Source organism: Phascolarctos cinereus, unplaced genomic scaffold (assembly GCF_003287225.1).
Source record: "Phascolarctos cinereus isolate Bilbo 61053 unplaced genomic scaffold, phaCin_HiC Scaffold_4;HRSCAF=312, whole genome shotgun sequence".
NCBI lineage: Eukaryota > Metazoa > Chordata > Mammalia > Diprotodontia > Phascolarctidae > Phascolarctos > Phascolarctos cinereus.
The window spans coordinates 187,563,471-187,584,689 of record NW_027555847.1 but is presented as its reverse complement, the minus strand read 5'-3'; the positions used below and the strand labels follow the sequence as shown (position 1 = coordinate 187,584,689).

The window sequence follows — 21,219 nt, the reverse complement described above, 5'->3', positions numbered from 1 at the left end:
AGAAAAGAGTATTCAAGATGAGAATTTTCCAGCAGAGGTTTTCCAGCATTTGTGGTAAAATGCATCAGAGGTAAAAAATTGATAGGACCAAGAAAGGGTTATTAGATTTGGCATAGAGACAACAAAGATTATATATTTGCTGAACATTTTTTTCCACACCATGGCTAAGTAAACTTCTTTTTATTAACTCTTAAATGGTTATCGGGCTTCATTTCCTTCCAAACCTGGATCTGAAGCACCAGACCTATCAGATCTAATCAGAATAGCCAGAGTAGTTGGACCTAATACTTTGGGAGTGGGGAGCAGGAGACTGTTTTAGCTTCTGATCCAATTCTATTGGGGTTGGGGAATTATGTGGTACTCCCAAAGCTTATAAGATGTAAGGAGGTTAAAGAATCTTCCATGTTGGCTTAGGTCAGACATCCATTCTGTCAGGGATTATTCCCAGGAACCAGCTCTTCTAAATCCTGCCATGGACTGAAAACATGCTCAAAAAGTTCAATGTTCATTTTTTAAAAAGTAAATTGATTTTTTGTATTTGAACAAATTGATATGCTTAATATTGGTATTCCTGAGCCAACCTGAAGATCAGCTTACTGGAGTCCCTTCAGTACTTGATGGTATGGTGGCAGCAGACTGTGCCTTTCAAGTTGGCACTCATTCACATATTAGTTTTTACTAGTATGAGACTCAAAGGTTGTCACTAGCATCATCATGGCAGTGCGGTATATTGATTAGAGAGCTGGCCTTTGAGTCAAGAAGAACAGAATTTAAGTCTTGCTTTTCAGCTATGTGAGCATGTGCAATTAACTTTTCAGTGTCTCAGAAAACTTTCAAATACCATTAGTTATCAAGAAGTTGACAGTCTATGAGCTTCCCTGAGAGCTCCTCCCATGAATGAAATGACAGATCTGGGCTTCACTTTGACCCAGAAAAAACATCACCATAATCAAGAAGCATTTATTTTTTAAAACAGATTTTTATTGCTATATTGTGATCAAAATTACGGTAAACTGAAGCACAAAGCTCTGAGCACAATCAATTTACTAGTAAAGTGATTTTACCAATAAATAGGATCTTAGCTTCCTCAGAAAAGGTAAGTCCAAGGGGCAGCTAGGTGGCACAGTGGATAGCGCACCAGTGCTGGATTCAGGAGGACCTGATTTCAAGTCCAGCCTCAGACACATAACACTTACTAGCTGTGTGATCCTGGGCAAGTCACTTAACCCCAATTGCCTAGCCAAAAAACAAAAAAGAGAAAAGCTAAGACTACAAGGTGAGGCTAGCTAGCCTTTTCACAGTTTTTCTGGAAAGCACAGAACAAAGAATAGGACTTCATATGCAGGAAATTGGTTACAAAGCCTAAAGAAAACAATACAATTGCTAACATCTTAGATGAGGGGAACGTGATTGGCTAGAAATTGGGAATGTGTGGCTAGTAACAACTCCTTCTTGTCCTTAAGGAATGCTGATTGATTTATGTAGCCCACTTACATCTTACAAGGCTTGTTTGTGAGATAACAGATTTCCCTTAATTGTACATGGGTAAGCAAGGTTCATTAGTAAAATAACAGATCACCCTCAATTGTGCCAGGGTGGGGGCAGTGAGATGTGTAGAGATAACACATTTCTTTGAATTAACGTGATTTATGGGACAACTTAGCTTAGAGAAGAAGGCTGAACTTCTGAACCTGTGAAGTTCTTAACTCAGTGTCAAAGAAAGGTACTTAGGTAGTTATAGAAAATACAAAATAAAATCAGCCACAAATAGAACTAATTACAAAAACAGAATCGAATAAGAAATGGAATAATTTGATTTTCTCAGTTATATATTTTTTAATATCATCTAGATTTCCCCATATCTTGCCCTCTGCCCTTGCCTTATTCCTTATAATTTTTTTAAAAAGGAAAAGAGAAAAGAAATTCATTAAAAATGATCAATACACAGAAATAATTTAATATTATATGCAATGTTTTTTCATACCTTTTTTTTTGATAGACAAACTGGATCTTTATCATTATCTAATATCACTCTTCCATTTATATTGCATAGTCATTATGTATATTGTTTTCCTGGCTTTGACTTTGCATCAGTTGAATATTTCCATGCACTCTGTAATCGACATGTTTGCCTTTTCCTAGGCACAATAATATTACATTACATTTACGTATCACTGTTTTTATTTTGTTTTTTTAACTATTCCCTAATGCTACAGAAAGGTCAAAAAGGATGAGGACCAAGAAAGGGCCATTTCATTTGGCACAGAGGCAAAAGTGGCTATGTATTTGCTGAATATTTTTTTCCATTCTAGGCTAAGTAAATCTCTTTCTGTTAACTCTTAAATGGCCTATAAGTGCTTCATTTCAATATAAAACCTGGAGCTGAAGCACTAGACCCACTCAAAGCAGGCAAGGCCTACTATAGTAACCAAAGTGGTTGGAACTATTACTTTGGGAGGGAGTAGCAAGAGTTTGAATTAGCTTCCGATCTCCTTTCATTCCAGTCCACAAAAAGTCCTGCTAAAAATATTTTGGTAAATATGGAGCCTTTTTTGTCAGTAACCTACTTGAGTATACGCCTACCCATGGAATCTCTGCTTGAATGAATACGAGTATTTTTGTCACTTTATTTGCAAAATTCCAAACAGCTTTTCAGAATAGTTTTGTTAATTCACAGCACTACCAAAAACATATTCATGTCTATCACAACCGTCCAAATTTGACTGTTTCCTTCTTTTGTCATTTTTGCAAATTTGCTGGATGTAAAGTAAAATTTGAGGATTATTTTGATGTGCATTTCTATTGTTACCAATGATCTAAGGCATATGGTCATTGATAGGTTGCAATTCTTCTAAGTGTTTCTGTAAGGGTTTTTTCAAATTCTTTGACCATCTGTGTAATGGGTAATAGCTTCTGGTCTTACATATTTCTGTCAATATAATAAAAAAGTATTTAATAAATAAATGCTTATGTGTTCCTTACTTTTATGGGTTCTCTAACCAATTATGACTAAGCAGATGTGTGTGGGAGATAGAGGTAAGGGGAGTTCAGAAAAAAAAAAATTTTTAATTACTGGATCATCTGAGTTGTAATAACAAAGAAAATCATAAATCATGTAGGCCTCATTTTACAGATAAGGAAACTTTAGACCAGAGAGGTTAAATCTTTTGCCCAAGGTCACACAGCTAGTATACAATTTTGAGGTTTAGATCATGAGAAGACAGTGGCAACATTACCAGAAATAAGAACACTAGGAGAAGAGCAAAGTTTAAGGAATTAAAGCCTTAGAGATGATGGGACTTCAAAGATCATCTATCTGATCTCCCTTACTTTATAAATGAGGTAACTGATGTCTAGAGAGGAAATAAACAGTCAATTTTGGAGTGGGTTGAGACACACAATGCATTTTTGGTAGAATTGTGAATTAATACAGTCATTATGGAAAGCTATTTGGAATTATGCAAATAAAGTGATTAAAATGTCCATATCTTTCCCACAGAGATTCCACTGGCAAGCATATATACCCAAAGGAAGCTACTGACAAAAAGGGCTCCACATTCACCAAAATATTTTTAGCAGGACTTTTTTGTGGTAGAAAAATACTAGGAATAAATGTCCCTTCACTGGGGAACAGCCAAACAAACAATATTGAAGATTATTGTGCTGTGAGAAATGACAAACATGTTGAAAGGGAGAGCAATGGAAAGACCCAACTGATATGAAGTGAAATAAACCAGGAAAATAATACACATAATGAGTATAACAGTGTAAATGGAAAGAAAAACCATCACAAAACAACAGTTGCCTAAGGTCACACAGCTTGTGACAGAGACAGATAAGAACCACCCAGGGTTTTCTGTCTCAAAAGCAAGTATTACCTTCATCCTCTTTCCACTGCCCAACCCTTTACAAAACACAAGTATCTAATCCTGGGGTGGAGAACCTGGCTGTGGCCTTTTGACTGAGTCCAGGTTTCACCGAACAAATCCCTTTTATTAAAGGGATTTGTTCTGTGAAGTTATTAGACTCTAGAATTAGATTCTAATGTACTGCCAAGGTCGAAGGATTTCACCAATGGGACATCTCTGATGTACCTCTCTTTTGTGCCCCCTTTTCTCTTTGGCAACTGCCCTGGGGAATCCTCTTCATTACTTCCTGCCTGGCCTGTTTGCAATAGCCTGCTGGTTGGTGTCCCTGCCACAAGTCTCTCCTTACTTCAATCCATCCTCCATTTGGCTGTCACAAAAGCACAGGTCTGTCCTGATAAAAATCTGTAATGAACAGAAACGGAGGCACAAAGTCTTCAAGCTATTTAGCAAGACTAGTAGTTGCAAATAACTTAATATCCAGAGCCCCTCAGTGGCCAGGGATGCATTAGAGCAGACAGAGCAGTCTTTGATACAGTTGGTAAAGGTACAGATGGACTTACATTTAACCTGATTTATAAGAGGGGACTTCCAAGACTTATGACAACAGAGTTAATCAACATTCTTTGGAAAGTCCAGTGTTAAACAACTCTTCACTTTTGACCAGGTAGAATGTCTTATGACTCCAGGGTCATAAGACCCCTCATTCCCATCTGGAGCAAGAGTCCAAGTTGTAGCCTAGAAAAACAGGGAAGTTATTCATATAAAGAAGTCAAACCATCTTACTTCAATTTTAAGTAGTCAAACTATCTTTTAAATCAAATTAATTCCTAAGTACTGATTCCAGTCATTAAACTTAATTCTTAATCAATATAATAAATAATACAGCAATTTCACATTCCCCCCTCTGATTCTAAGGAGCCATGTTTCCACTGAATTACCATCTATAGGCCAGGTTGATATCAAATTGGGCATAATCCACATCCTTTGGAATTAAATTAATAATGGAAAGCAATAATTACAGAATTCAATATTTTATACAAAGCCAGGCATGAGAGATTTATTACTGGTGCTGGTTAACTGTTACAAATGGCCTAGCAATAGATGATAAAACTCTCATATTTTCTCCATTTGCATGTTGTGATAGTTAGACAGAAATAGGTTCCCATGACTTTGGAGTGCTTTGGTGCTACAGACTAAAAGCTTTGCCACCTATGGATCTGACAAATCCATTGGGAGCAGTCCCCTTCAATAAGCTGGCCTTGCAGAGAAAATGGTATATGGGAAAGGTAGAATTTACATGCCTTTCAGGTAAAACAATGATCAAGTACTTTTGTACCCTAGTAGCCCACTCCCAATGTCCATCTAATTTCTAGTTGAGTTTCATATGTCTCAGGTATACATATGGTCCCTGGAAAGACATATGGAGTAGGTCTCAATTAATGGCAGATCTGAAGGTGGGTCTTCATGGAAGGGCTGGTCACTTACGGAGGTTCCTTGGTGTTTCTGCTATAATCCTTTGCAAAACAGATCTTAATACAATGCAGTAACCAGTTGAGATGGTGAATCATAGAACATAAAATCAGGAACTGACACCTGAAACTTCAGAGAATTTAAGCACCAAATGAAAATAGGTCAATAGTCCTATTTTCCACGAAAATTATATATTCCCTGTATATTCCATGAAAGTCATGTATCTTATTGCTCCTCAAAGTTGTGTGCTCCATTTAATTTCCAAAAGTTTTGCATTTACCTTTATCTAAATCTGATTCCAATTCATTCCCCACTCAGGAGGATATTAAAATAAATGATCATATCAACATAATGAAAGATGTAGTACTGATATCAACATGATGAAAGGATGCTGCAGTATGAATCTCCAATAAACTAAATACTCTATCAATTGTAAGGACGGTCTCTATTACTTGTAATTCAAATGACAATTTAAAGCATGATTATTATTACTACTACTTACTACTACTATAGTAGTATATATACTAGCATATATTATTCAGTCAAAACTCACCAATACAGTTTCTCTCATGTTTATTATAATGAAAAAATGAGCTAGTTGCCTTTATCAATGGCATTTGCTATGTGAGAAAAAGGGAGGGACATAACAGTATCGATACTGTTGTTTCTTAATTCTGTTTGATTTCAGGTAATAGTCAACACAATCACACAGAAAGGGTTATTATGAGCCACAGGGTATCACAGCCAGGTTCAGGGTTACCTAGGAGGGAAAATGTCTCGCTTACCAAGATGGGGAAACAAAGTCAAGAGACTCCTACCTTTACCTTCACAAGATTGTTCTTTTGACTTTCCCAGAGACAGACATCCACAGCCCTCAGACTGCAGGAACACGTAGCATTTCCCTTGAATAATGGACTAGTGGCCTTATGAGAAGAAATATCAGGCACTTATACCTGAAATCAAAACTTAGAATAGCAGCACATCAAATCTGAAGTAACTTTTCCTCAAGCAGCAAAATTTCACTAATAACAGATTAGGGCTAAGTTATTATTTTTCTCATGTCTTAGTATCAGAACATTCTATTGGTCTTTCATACAAGAATAATTACATTCTGGACTTTCATATATAGTTCACATATAAAGTGAATAGTTGGTTCAAAAATGTAGCTTCACTCATACTAAATATTAACAAATACAATTTCATGATTTTCCAAATGATCTTAAATGAGACATTTATTATTTAAAGGGTTTTTTTTACATTAATGTTTATTGTAGAAATAGAAAAGTGTATGTTTAAATACATGATATTTGGTTTCTACATAAAGTCTACATTTTTTTACTATAGTTATTTTATTATGCCTCAAAGAGAACTCTCTATGTGATCTATCCATTTTATTCAGCACAGAAATGGTATCCTTTCCAAAAAACTTTTTTAATATAAGCTTGAGAAATCATGCATATTGCATATATTATTTCATAATCCAAAAGAAGTCTTTGCATTTTCAAAATAATAAAGCAAGGAATCTATTACAGTAAGCAAATATTTTTAATAGTATGTTTGAATTTGAAATATATATGAATTTAGAAATGGAATGAGAAAATTTTAAGATATCTAGATTACTTTAACTTCAACTTGTTTTTTAATTTATTATTTTGAAAATGCAAAGACTTCTCTTGTACTATTATTTAAAGCTCAACTTGCAAATTTTTCCACTTTGGCTAAGAGAGGCCCTAGTTACTAAATTGTAGCACCACAGAGTTTCACAACACACTGTCAGCAGTGCTGGTAAGACCTTATGAACTAGTCTGAATAGGCAAGGAACCTCACAGACAACAAGGATCTCTTAAAAGGATATGGCTACTCTCTTCTCCTAACAGTGAGTTATTATTATTATTTTCTGATATAAAACAAAATATACTCCATTAAGCAATGGCCAGTTTTCAAACATATGGTAATATTATATTAGATACATTTGTAATCTAATAGCATTCAGATTAAAAGGGGAAGTAATTTGCCTTAACTTTTCTCAGCTTTCTCAAGGGAAAATTTCAAATACCCAACATCATGTATTTAAAACATAAAACTTTTTACTACTCAGATGACATAATTCAATGGAATGCATTTTTAAATTATCTCGCAAAGAAAGTCACTTATCCTGTCTCTTTTGGTATTTTGCTAATCACATCCAATGACATCTAAAACCCTGTATAGAGATATTCAGTATGGCATACTTAAAGTCAATTAAAGAAGTAAGATTAGTTCATTTATATACTGCTTACCACATGCCAGGCTTTTTTTTGCTAATCCTTAAAGATTACGTTAAGGAATTTTAGAGGCCTATTTTCTGTAGTACTTTAGAATGTTTAGATTTTGATTTCTTAGTTATTACTTGAACCACTTGCAACCTTACATTACATGGCAGCTGCAAATAGTAAGACTGAAGTTTTTTTCCCTTTAGGAGGCTAGTTTAGAGGAAAATATAACCCACTGAACATTTAATATTTTTTAAACAATCTAGTACAATTCATAAGATACAAAACTTATTTTAGCCAAAATGACAACAATTTATTTGATTTCAAAGTAACCATTCACTGTTTTAGTTTTTACAATATAAGTTCTTCCACATGGTCAACGAAATATTAAAACTACTCAAACACAATTATAAAATTTAGATCACAGCTGTTGTTGAGGGGGGGGCTGTCCTCAAACCTCTTATTAAATCATAAGAATTCTACATTTTAAGGCAAAAGGCACTTCACTTCATTATTACAATTTTTCAAAGACTTATCACATTCATTTTAATTACTCGATAGGGAAGTAGCCTCTCTAATAGTACTTCACAATCATTTTGAAAAATTTCACGTAACAGTATGTAATTAAAAGCTTATTCTCCTAAATAAAAGGGAATTCACATTTCTAATCACATTCCTGATATTCTCCCAAAATCCACAATACAACAAAAACTAGAAGCCTAAAGAATATCAGGGTTTTTAAAAAATTTTTAAAACATAACAGCAAACTTCTTATATTTCATCTATGTAGTTATAGAAAATCTTAACTTATCCTTCTTAGAAAAACATTTATTTCCTTCAATATGTCACTTTAGTCCAAAACCCAGTAAAAATAGTTAACATTTCTATAATGCTCACTAAGCTAAACACTTTAGAATCATTTTTATTTCTTCCACAACTCTGGGAAGTGGGGACTATTATTTATTATCCCTATTTACATATATAGAAAACTGATTAAATTTTCTAATATACCTTAATTATCATGTAGTTTCAGAACAAAATTTTGACAAGATCAAATCTAGATTTATAATTCCTAATAACAATGTTTAAATTTCAATGTTTCCAAGATCTTGCTGCTTTTCTGCTACCTCATGTTCAAAAATTCATGATGGCACTCTCAGCTCCCTGTAACCATTTCTTTATTTCTTTAAATCACCAAAAAGCCAAATCAATTCTCCTTTTCCCACCTAATTTAACTCTACTAGTACACTTTAAGGGGGCAGATAGAGGGCACATCTTTCCTTACCTACAGGCTTTTTGGTTGTAACCCTGGCAGGAAAAGCCACTTACTAATTTTTTTTTTTACAAAGGCCTTTAGTGTAACTATTTAAGCCAGGCCAAAGAAACAATATTTTCTTTATCAGTCAGTTAGTTAATATGTATTTGGTAACCTTCCCTTCAAAGTCTTAAGACATTTCTTTTGTAATCTTATATCAAGTGGGGAAGAGAGGCATGCAGTACTTATCCTCTAGTCTTTATTTCCCAATCATATCCAAGACTGTCTATAGACTTAATCTTCATTCTAGTGAACTTCCTTTACTCTTTAGTACAAGTTTTTATTACACATTTTTAGGTTCTTAAAGGCTTACAAATACATAGTTCATTCCAATTTCTTTGAGGCCTTTTGAGCAATTACAACTGGTTACAGTTACAAAGCTTTTATAAGTAATAGTCAAATAAACCCAAATACAACTCACTCAGCTCAACTGCAAAGTTTAAGGTCCCTCCTAGTTCCTCATTGTATTTTGTCACAGCTTTTAGTAAGCAGGATAACTTTGGAGTAAAAGTCACCTATCTCCTTCTCAAAGTTAAGCTCTTTTATGTTAGAAAATCATTCATCCATCCTTTTCACAAAGGAGTTTACTTATCAATGGCCAGGGGGATCAGCCAGAACCCAACTCCTTCAATTTACAGTCTATTGTAATACTGTATAGCATATTTGTATAAAAGCAACTTTCATTTTGGCACTGGTATTTAAATGTGTAAATATAATCACTTTTTCTTTGACTGTGAAAGATCTTTGTTTCTAATTGCCCCCTTCTTTTAACAAGTTTGTGATATTTTCCAAAACCTGTTATTGTAGGAGTTTTTAGGTTTGTCTCATGAAAAGAGGAGTTAATTTTCTAATGATTCTGAATTAAGAGAAATCCTTATCATGCTAATTATTTAATTTTTGGATTCATCTATCAAATATAACTATATAATTACTAATATTAACAATTTAAAATTTCAATTTTCACAAAGGCCATAAATTACCAGGATTTCAAATTTTCAAAATTTCAAAGCCCACTATCATCAATTAGCTTAAGCTTTAATTTTTAAAAAATACCTCAAACTGAAAGGTTATAGTGAAATTACAACTACTGCAACACAGTCGTGAATGTCACAATTGGTTCTAGTTAAAACAAATGTAGTAAGGCAGATTATTATCCATCATGATCTATAATAAAATTTGCCTCATTGTCAAATGGTCAACGAGTTGTATTAGAAAGATTCTTTGTTTTGAATTATAAAAATGTCTTGATTGAAAGTGTCAATTTTTATTAAAAACACTAACAGGAATATTTTCAGAGGTAACAGGAATTGCACTACTAAAAAAAAACAGTTATCTGATGGCAACTGCAGTTTTCTGAAGGACTCAAGATATAACCTTTTCTCTATTTCCTTTTAAGTTGTTGAAGCTTAAAGGCTAAGTCCATTTCTTTTGTTTTCTTATCCTAACTTATTATAGCTATAATAGGGGGGAAAAACCCATTAAATTTCACTTACTTTTCAGTTGCTTCTGGATTTTAAAACAAGCCTTTCTCTCTCTGGGAGCACTTTGGGATAAACCTTCAGTCCAGGAGTCCCAATATACATGCCTTAAGTTTGGTTGTTTAAAAGCAGTAAGCAATGGAAGGGCAAACAAATTTCATCTTTACTTACTTTTATTCTTTTGGGAACTGAACACGTTTTAAAATTTTTCCTATTCTGCCTTCTTAAAAAACAAAACAAAACACATTTCCATCCGGTAATAAACTTATCATTTCCTTTCAGTACAGTTTTTAAGTATACCTTTTTTTTTTTTATATTTGGCTAGGCAATGGGGTTAAGCGACTTGCCCAGAGTCACACAGCTAATAAATGTTATGTGTCTGAGGCCGGATTTGAACTCAGGTCCTCCTGAATCCAGGGCCGGCGCTCTATCCACTGAACCACCCAGCTGCCCCTTAAGTATACCTTTTAAAGAACTAGTATTATACACTAAAGTCAAAACCAGTTCTATGGGTGGCACCCCAAAACTTCAGAATCAATGCCTGCTTTGGAAGTATTCTGCTGATCAAAAATTGGAAGTGATTGCTCTTGCTGAGTGCTAAGACTCGAGCAGTTAATAGTGATCTAATCTCAATCTTTAATTCTCCAACACATTACTTCAATGTTACATAGCAAACCTATTTCATTTTAAGTTGTGAGTTGTGGAATTTTTAAACTCACAGAAATTTTACTCTTATTTTTTCCTGTTCCATTTTCCTAAGTTCTTTTATCTTAACACTTCTCTGAACTTCACGGAATCCCTCTAACAGATATCTACCAATTTTTGTTTTCATCAGATTTTACAAATTTTACAGGTACCCCCAAAACTCATCAAAATACTCATAGAAACATTAACGTCATCATTTAGAAATTTTTAGTAGAAATAATAAATTTAGTTGCTAATTAGTTTTTGTACCTGTCTTTCATCTCTGCTACTTCCAACATGGCTGGCATTGAAAATATAGAGAAAAGACAGACTTGTCTTTTATTCTGAAGACTTTTGAAAGTTTCACCTTTTTAGAATCGTCTTCTCCTAGCTGATCAGACCAAGAGAAGAAGCTAGGTTGAGTTATCAGGACCACACAAACACTTGGAAACACTTGCTGGCACAGATCAACACAAGGCACAGATAAGACACTTACAGAAGTGGGTCCTTTACGCAGCAGTGGGCTTGTTCATTTGTTTTAGGTGAGGTTGTTCAATGGCCAACTCTTAATTTCTCCAATATGGAAAAAAAAAGGAGAAATTACAGCTGACAGGCTGTCCTGCTTTTTGGCCAGCTGCCACTGTAAAGAAGAAATTGTTGGTGTTAGAAATTTTTCTTCAGTCCTCACCCTTTTTTTCAAGAATTTTGCTTTTTCTTTGAAATTTCTGCTAAAAAATCTAATGCACACAATCAATTTTAAGACCCAAACAGAAACAGGTTACTTTAGCAAAATGTTCCTCCCTAGTTTCCATTTAAGTGAAAACTAAGTTACTGCTAGACAAAAGAGCTGGTTAAAGCTCTGTGCCTCCAGACTTTTTGCTAAAGTATATCAATGGGAAAAATGGAGACTAATTAAAACTGAAACTTAAGGTATCTTTCACCTGAAAATGGCCTTCCAAAAGAGAATTAAATTATTCCCAACACAACGGAAGCTTACCTTTGCTGGAGAAAATTAAGCTTGAGGCTTCCAGGACAGTTCTCCAAAAGTTCTTCTGAGAGAAAGTTCCAGGGTTGGAGGCCCTCACTCAGGTCCCATCTGGGGTCACCAACTGTCCTGATAAAAATCTGCAATGAACAGAAATGAAAGCACAAAGTCTCCAAACATCATCAATTTATTTAGCAAAGCTAGTAGTTGCAATAACTTGACATCCTGAGACCTCAATGACCAGGGATGATTTAGAGCAGACAGAGCACTCTTTGATACAGTTGGTAAAGGCATAGGTGAGCTTACATTTAACCTGATTTAAAGGAGGGGATTTACAAGACTCCTGACAGTAGAGTTAATCAACATTCTCTGGAAAGTCCAGTGTTAAGAAACTCTTGACTTATGGCCAGGCAGGACACCTTACGACTCCAGAGATTCATCACCCATCTCCCCATCTAAATCTGGTGTAAGAGTCCAGAAAAATAGGGAAGTTACTCTTGTAAAGAAATTAAACCATCTTACAGACTCTAATGTTATACAGTCAAATTGTCTTTTAAATCAAATTAAATCAAATCCTAAGTACTGATTCCAGTGATTAGATACAGTTCTCAATCAATAATTAATAAATAATACAGCAATTTTTCAGGTTTTACTATGTCATCTCTCCCTCCTCCTCATCAATAAACTCCAGTGTCTCCCTATCATCTTCAGAATTAAAAGTAAAATTCTATTTGACATTCAATGTCTTTCCCAACATCCCCCTAACACTTTCCCAATCTTCCCTTACCTCCCACTCCCATTAATATGTAATCCAGTTATTCTGGCCTCCTTATAGTTTATCTCAAAAAGACCTTCTTATCTTCAGACTTAAAGCATTACCTCAGTCTTTCCTTCTGGCAGGGAACTTCTCCCTCCTTATATCCATCTCCTGCTTCTTTCTATTGTTATACCAAGAAACTAGCGAGTTAGACCCAGACTAATTTAAACTGTGGATTTTACTAGCGCGTGGCTGCTAATAATTCACATCCAAATCAAGCAGCCCCCATCAGGGGTCAAGCTAAGGTTTATATAGGGACAAGACAGGGAGGGGGATGGATCTTTGAAGTCTGGCAAGAGGAAGAGTTTTTGGGCTGGTCAAGGACACCCCTCTCCCTCTCTCTAGACATGATAATGCTCTGCAACAAAGGAAAAAAACTTTCTCACAATGCAGGCTTCCAGAGATATGATCTGAGGGCTGGGGCCTGAGCAGCCAGATAAGGGTCGTGCTGAGGCCCATGCATGAATACTGCTAGGCACAGTGTCCTTGGGCTGGGGAGTCGTTGTCAGAGATAGTGTTTCTGAGACTCGGGAGGCATTTTTGGGGCAAAAGTATAAGCACAAGCATCCGAGCACCCCATCATTACAGGTCAGGGATCACACAAACCAGACCAGGTGTCCTGGTTTCTGGTATAAACATAATTATCTAAAGCCATTATATTGCAAGTTTTCTTATCCATTTGCATTGGAGGTATAGGCTGTGCTTAAGCTATGCAAGAGTACATTTCATTATTGTTTAGATTTAGGAGGAAAGAGGTCTAGGGCGAGATTAAGCAGCAACTTCTGCTTTCCATGGCCTAAAGGGTCCTACTACCTAAATGGTAAAATAATGTTCTGTGTTACACTATCCAAGCTAAAACTCCACTGTTTAATAAAAACACTAACAGGAATATTAATTAGGTGGAAGTCTTTCCCAATTTCCCCCTTTATTTTGTGCCTTCTCTTTCTTGGTTATTTCCAATTTTATCCTTAATAGAATTTGTTTGTTCTTGGTGGTTTGCATGTGGTTTCCCTCACTAGACTGTGGGCTCCTTAAGAGCAGGGACTGTCTTTTGCCTTTTTTATATCACCTGTGCTTAAATGCCTGGCACACAGCCAGTACTTAATATTTATTAACTGACTGGTATTTCCACTACAAGATACTACTCACGTTGAGACAGATACTGGTCTAACCCTGCTGATAACATATATTCCCTACAAAGAGTCTCTGCATACAATCCACATCCTGCAACAGAGAGTAATCTAGAACAGGGATTTAAGGTTTCTTTAGACAGGCAATGGGTTTGGTGGAGAATTTTGGATGGTGTCAAAAAGGCCTTCAAAATTTACTGCCATTGTGATTCATTCTTTTAACCTCTCTGAGCCTTTTCTTCATATGTAAAATTGTAATAATATTTGTAGCACCTATCTTATAGAGTTGCATGAAATGAGGTTTTCATAACTTAAGTACTAATAAGAATTGTTTTTATTCTGGGTAGAAGGGTGAGGGTAGGGGGAGATTGGTCCCAGACAGCAGAACTAGGACCAAGGGGGGAAAATTACGGCTGAGCAGATTTTGGCTCAGCCTAGGAAAGCAATTCTTAAAAATTACAGCTATCGAGAAATGGTGTGAGTTACCTTACTGGGCAGAGTTCCTTATCACTGGAAGTCTCCCTGCAAGGCTGGAACATCTGGATTACTGGAAAGGGCATTTGGGCAAGGTCTGCAGGAGCAGATATCTGAGGTTCCTTCACCAGGGAAATGGCATGTGAAATGACAGCACAACCTAAGAGGTATCCTCCATGCTAAGGGTGTCTGCAAACCTTGCCTAAAACAATGAGGGGTGGGGAGAGAACCAAAACATAATAATAATGTTTGGGGAAATTTGTAATGCTGCGTTTTTAGGCGTTAAAGCAAAACAAAACAAAAACACCTTCCTCTGGGTTTAAGATTAGAATGCTTCTTTTGAAGACGTCAAGAAAGTCTATTTTCTTCCTGGATAAATAACCTTAAAATAACCGTGCGGTGAACTTACTGAAGGTACACATCCAAATATAAAGACGTGATCTGTGTGAGCCTGCTTGCCCTTCGCTTACCTGGTTTTCCTAAAGCTGGGAGGGAGAAGCGACTGCAGCGCAATCCGAACATGTTTCTCCAGGTCGGGGCGCCCCATGATTGCTCAAACAGCCCAGGGTCTTTCCAGGAGAAGCTGAACCAAGGCGTCGGCACTCAGAGGCCCCGCCCGGCGCGCTTCGCTATGCGCCCCACTACGTCATGGCGCTCCACAATCCCGGAAGTTCCCTCCCGTCGGCGATGGCGATGGTTGGAGAGCAGTGGGTGTTGGTGGAGATGGTTCAGGCATTGTATGAGGTGAGCCCCTCTGATTCCGACACCCCAGCAGATGCTGCCAGGAGGTATACGTGGATCTTGGGTTAAAAAAAAGGAAGGCGCGAGGAACGTTACTTCTGCCACCCAGCCCTTTTGTGGCACTTTGAACTGTGTCTTTGCATGAGGTCCGAGGCGGAGGGTCTTGGAAACTGACAAGGAAACTAACCAAAGAGCGAGGTTGGCAGCAGAGTCGGACGCCTTTCAGCCAATTGGGGTGTAGTGAAGGCGGGGGCAGGAGGAAGGAGAGCGTGTGGATCTTAAGGGAATTGAGCTAGAGGGGTGGTCTGGAAATCAGTTCAATCCTAAGAGCGTTGTTATTTATTGCTTGCCTTTTGCAGAGGTACTGTGCTAGGCATTCGAGATTCGAAGACAAAAAAAAAAAAACTTACCCAAGGAAGAAATTAAGGATTCAGGGGACGAGATCTAGTAAAAGCTAGATTTGGAAGATACTCTGAGAAGACTGGTTTTGCTCTTTGAGGGGATGTAACCAGTGATAAAATGGAAAACGAAAAGATTGGCAGGATGTGGGGGAGGTAGGATAACTAGGAAATGGGTTTCAGGGTAAAGAAGATCTTTAGAGGTGGAGCCAAAATTGGAAAAGAATGATGGTATGAACGGGAATTTCTTTTTGGAGACATAGAAAAGGAGGATAATTTGAGATTTTGAAGTAAGGAAGACAAGGTTTTATTTTTTAGGAAGTGGAAAAAATAAGCTTTTGTGTTTTTGTTTTTTAAACTAGAGAAATGTGAAGAATACTGAAAACTAGATAACTGATTCTAAGATTGTACTTTAGTTTTATGAATTTTTGTTTCAGGTGTGAAAGAAAATTCTTCTGCCTGTTGAGAAAAATAGGTATTTTATCTAGTCTCTTGCAAAACAAGCCAGGAATGTGACCTTCCCCTTACTTTAGTGGTGACCTACTTTAATTTAATCATTAATTTTAAATAGATTGGTATGTATGTATATGCCAATAGTAAGAATATAATGAACTACAATTTGGGGAAAATAATTGTTTCTCCATTATATGCCCTTTGATCACTTTCATTAAAGGTTTGGTTTGACAGTGTACCTCCTATGATCTTTGGTATGAGTGAAGGAAGTTGGTAGAGGGAATGTAATTTCCCTAATGGTAGAAGAGTGTTTGATGTCTGGTTCTACATCCAGATTGTTTATTGACTCACTGGACTTGTTGCTTGCCTCTTTTTTCTTTGGGTTGGGATTCACACTAATTTTCAGAAATCTGCACCTAGAAATGATAGTCTGGGAATTTTAAAGTTGTTGAGTAATTTAATAGCCCTCAGTAGGTAGCTATATCCTGTTCCCCAAAGTGAATTAGGTTGTAGCAGACTAATTTATAGAGCAGCTTAGGGAGAGGGTTTTTTGTTTCCCCTTTCCATTCTAGTCTATTACTTACATGAACTTGGCATGTAGAATGAAAATTTTGACTTTACTTTTAAAGGAAGTTTAGTATATAAAGCACAGTATGTGAGCAGAAGAAATAGAAATTTTCTTCTCTTTCCCCACACTCTAATTTGTTTTTTTGTTTCTCTTATTTTTTTTCTAAATTACTACACACTTATATGGTGATTTAATCAGTTTCCATAGGTTTAATTTTCTTTATGTAGATGACTCCCAGATCTACATATTTAGCCTTAGTTTCTCTCCTGGGTTCTAATTCTGCAAACTACCTATTAGACATATCAATCAACAAGTATTTATTAAGAACCTACTGTGAATCAGGCACTGTGCTAGGCGCTGGAAACACAAGTACAAAGAAAGAAACAATTCCTATTCTAATGGAGAAGACAAGTACACATAAAAACATGCAGCACAACCATAAAATTAATAAATATTTTGGGAGGAAGGGTGGATTGGGAAATATTTCATGCAAATGATGCCTAGAAGGTAGTGACTTCATGAGCTGGAAATAAAGGAGTGGGGGACATCTGGAGCAAAGGCCCATCCCTTTGTAGAAAGATCCAATTTGGTTGGACTGCAGAGTGTGAGAGGAAGGAGAAACCAGTGAAGCTAAAAAGAAGCTAGGCCTAGGTTGTGTAGGACTTTAAAAGCTGAACAGGAGTTTATATTTGACCCTACAGGAGATTAAAAGCCACTGGCATTGGTTAAGTAAGTGGTCATTGGTCAGATACGAGCTTAAGGAAAATTGCATTGGCAGCAGTGTGTGTGATGGGTTGAAATAATGAGATACCTGAAGAGGGGAACCCAACTAGGAGGTTGTTGGAGTAATCTAGGCAAGGCGTAATAATGTGATAACTGTGTGACTAGAAATAAGGTCAGAATGTAAGATGCTATGAAGATAGAAATGGTGATATTTGGCAACTCATTGAAATATGTAAAGTGAGGGAGAACCAGGAGTCCAAGATAATGTTGAGATTACAAACCTGTGATGGAAGGATTCTAACACCCTTGATGGAAACAGGGAAGTTTGGAAGAGGGGAGGGTTTAAGATGAAAAATTTCAGTTGTAGAGGATTTGAGATGAAAAATTTCAGTTTTAGACATATTGAGTTTAAGATGTCTCTTTAGGCATCTCAAAATTTGACATGGCCAAAATAGTAAAAATAGTATATTCCCCACAAACTCTTATCTCCTTATCTGAGGATACCATCATCCTTCTAGTCACTAAGGTTAACAACCTTGGGTCATCCTTGACTCCTCTTATCTCCTGTACATCCACAACTTTACTTCAGGCACTTAGTACCTCTTGTCTAGACTATTGCCTAGCCTTCATATTGATCCCAACCTACTGCATTTCATACAGCTGCCAAAGTGCTTTTCCTGTTCATACTCCAGTGACTCCCTTTGCCTTTAGAAGCAAATATGAATTTCTCTGGTATTGAGAGACCTTTACAACAGGGCCCTATTGGTCTCTTTCCAACCTTCTTACGCATTCATTACTCCCTAAATGCAATGTTACTATTGCCTATAACTCCATTTCATGTCTTTGCACTGTAGCACTGTTCCCTCCCATCAACCCTTGTACCTGTTTTATATATACATACATACACACATACATACATACATACATACATGCACATACAGTGGTTCTCAAGACAAGAGCCTAGCACAGTGGCATTTTGTAGCATTTAGAAGATAATTTAATAAGTACTTTTTGGTAGATTGATTTAAAGGTATGTGTCAAACAACCAGAAAGTTTACCTTGTACCGTATTGAGATTCTTCATAGATAGGATCATTTCAAATATTTGTTCAGTGGTGAAGGAATTTAATCAAGATTCAAAATAGTAGTCACTGTATTTTATATGTAAGCTTTCATACTTGAAAGTTGTTGATGTTGATCCGGATTGTGATTCGTGTCTTTTCATGCAGTACAGTTAAGGTCTTTGTACGTCAACAAAACGATTGTGGAGACTTAGGACAGTGGTTTCTTTGTCTTTGACTTGCTAACTTTCCTGAATAGCCATAACCTTCTCTTTTGGGTAATCTTTTCACCAAAGAAAAGTGTTCCATTTTATGCTTTTCTCTGAAAGAGTTGGGGATCAGGGTGGTAGAGCATTACCACTAGTTCAGGGGAACGGAATTGAGAAATATAGGGAGTAAATGGAAATTTCTAATGAAAATAACCAGGGAAATGGTTCCAGCATCAGGGAGATGTGTCTAAAATAATCTTTTTCTCCCTCCTTTTGTGGGGTCTTGAAATTGAGAAGTCTTGAGATCCCAAATTAAAGTGTTTGTAGTACTGTCGATCTAGACCTGGGAACCTTAGAGGTTATCTTGTTCAACCTCCTGATTTTGCATATTTTACTTACAAATTAATAAAATTAAGGAAACACACAAATTGATGAAAATCATTAGTACAGCTGAGAATAATAAATTTTATTTTATTTCAGAAATTAATGTAGTTACAGTTTTGTTGTTTGGACTTGCAGGCTCCTGCCTACCACCTTATTTTGGAAGGAATTCTAATTCTCTGGATAATCAGACTTCTTTTCTCCAAAACATACAAATTACAGGAACGATCCGACCTCACAGCCAAGGTAAGAGATTAAAAATATTTTTCTATTTTTGTTGAATGTCTTAAATTACCATTTAATGTAAAGCAGGATTATAATGGATAAGATGTAATATACAAAGCATTTTGAATAATCAGTTAGCTCTTAGAATTAAATGAATCTTGATCTGTCTCTGGAATATAATTTAAATGTGCAATTGCAGCATAGTATACAATTATAATATCTCTTATGGCAATTATGAATTGAATTTATGGCAAATGTTATGATTCCTGTTAAATAGCTTCCTTCAGAAAGGAAGTGTTGAATTGTTGAAGATCTAACACTTAAGTTTGCTGCTTATTCTGTAACTTGACACTGAAATTTTTTTTAGTAATAATATAACAATAAATTATGTTCTTAAGCATGAAAACTTGTTTTTCTGTCTTTTTTTGGTAGTCATAATTTAGTGATAGGCATGAGTTAGTAGTCATTTGACTACAAAGAAGTTTCAAACTGCAGTCTTTTTTAGAGTAGTAAAAGAAAAATAAAAACATATAGTGCTTTGTAACTATTTTTCCTTTCATTGAATTGGAATTACTGATTTTAATCTAAATTCTGTATAGTTTGGGACTAGTTATGCCAGTGGTCTGACTTGCTTTCTGTTTCTAGTTCATAGCTAAAATCAAAACCTTTTTCCTAAAACTAGATTTGGTTTCAGACATTGGTAATGGTTATCAAATATTTGGGGGGTGTAAGTGATGGATCCACTTATTATGTAGATTGTTTTGTTATCTAATTATATAAATACTTCCCTGTTTGAAGTTAGGCTAGTCAGATGAAAGGTTTTACCTTGGGGCAAAAATGATTAAATATTAAAAATCTTAAAATATTCTTGTCTTACATAAATTTATAACAAATTTCAGTACTTTTTTTCTCCAACATATTTAGTATTTTATTTTCTCCCGATTACATGTAAAAACAATTTTTAACATTTGTTCTTAAAACTTTGAGTTCCAGATTCTCTCCCTTCCTCCTTCCCCATCCCCTTACCCAAGAAGGCAAACAATTTGATATAGGTTATACATGTACAGTCATGCAAAACATTTCCATAATAGTCATGTTGTGAAAGAAAACATAGACCCAAAAACATTTTTTTCAAGAAGAATAAAGTTAAAAAAATATGCTTCAATCTGTATTCAGACACAGTTCTTTTTCTGGAAATGGATAGCATTTTTCATCATAAGTCCTTCAGAGTTGTCTTGGATCATTATATTGCTGAGAATAGCACAGTCATTCACAGCTGATCATCCTACGATATTGCTGTTACTTTGTACGCAGTACATTTCACTCTGCATCAGCTCATGTAAGTCTTTGCAGGTTTTCCTGAGAGCATGCTGCTCATCACTTCTTACAGCACAGTAGTATTCCATTATAATCACATATCGAAATTTGTTCAGCCATTTCCCAGTTGATGGTCATCCCCTCAATTTCTAATTCTTTGCCAGCAGAAAAAGAGGCTATAAGTACTTTTGAACACATAGGTCCTTTTCCATTTTTTTTTGTCTCTTTTGAGTTACAGACCTAGTAGTAGTATTACTAGGTCAAAGGGTGTGCATGGTTTCATAGTCCTTTAGGCATAGTTCCAAATTGCTCTCCAGAATGATTGAATCATTTCACAAGTCCACCAACAGTACATAAATGTCTCATTTTTCCCACATCCCTGCTAACTTTGTCATTTTCCTTTCCTGTCCTATTAGCCAATCTAATAGGTATGAGATAGTACCTCAGAATTGCTTTAATTTGCATTTCTCCAATCATTAGTGAGTTACAGCATTTTTTCATATGCTTATACATAGCTTTGATTACTTCATCTGTAAACTGTTTATATCTTTTGATCATTTCTCAGTTGGAGAATGGCTCTTATTTTTATAATTTTAACTCAGCACTCTGTAGAAATGAGGCCTTTATCAGAGAAACTTGGTTTACATTTTTTTCACAATTAGTATTGCTA

The 21,219-nt window shown here is 35.8% G+C and overlaps 1 protein-coding gene and 1 long non-coding RNA gene across 8 annotated transcripts in view; one reads left to right on the top strand and one right to left on the bottom strand.

Moving 5' to 3' along the window:
• Positions 1-959: 959 nt before the first annotated feature.
• LOC110201186 (uncharacterized) lies at positions 960-15,034 on the bottom strand. Of its 6 annotated transcripts, none has more exons than XR_013486015.1 (4): positions 14,945-15,034; positions 12,066-12,193; positions 5,355-11,708; positions 960-4,604 (listed from the first exon to the last, which is right to left on the bottom strand). It is a non-coding gene; the product is annotated as an uncharacterized LOC110201186 (long non-coding RNA). The 6 variants fall into 6 exon arrangements; XR_013486016.1 differs by having other exon boundaries at positions 960-5,468; positions 6,158-11,708; XR_013486014.1 differs by having other exon boundaries at positions 960-11,459; positions 11,565-11,708.
• A 3-nt stretch (positions 15,035-15,037) lies between these two features.
• The window catches only part of SPTLC1 (serine palmitoyltransferase long chain base subunit 1), a 91,850-nt gene continuing 85,668 nt past the window's right edge, over positions 15,038-21,219 (top strand). For both annotated transcript variants that reach the window (XM_020976689.2, XM_078152834.1), the window contains exons 1-2: positions 15,038-15,218; positions 19,146-19,253. In XM_020976689.2, coding sequence (XP_020832348.1) covers positions 15,123-15,218; positions 19,146-19,253 — 204 coding nt within the window. In that variant the 5' untranslated portion in view covers positions 15,038-15,122. The remainder of the gene's footprint in view (positions 15,219-19,145; positions 19,254-21,219) is intronic.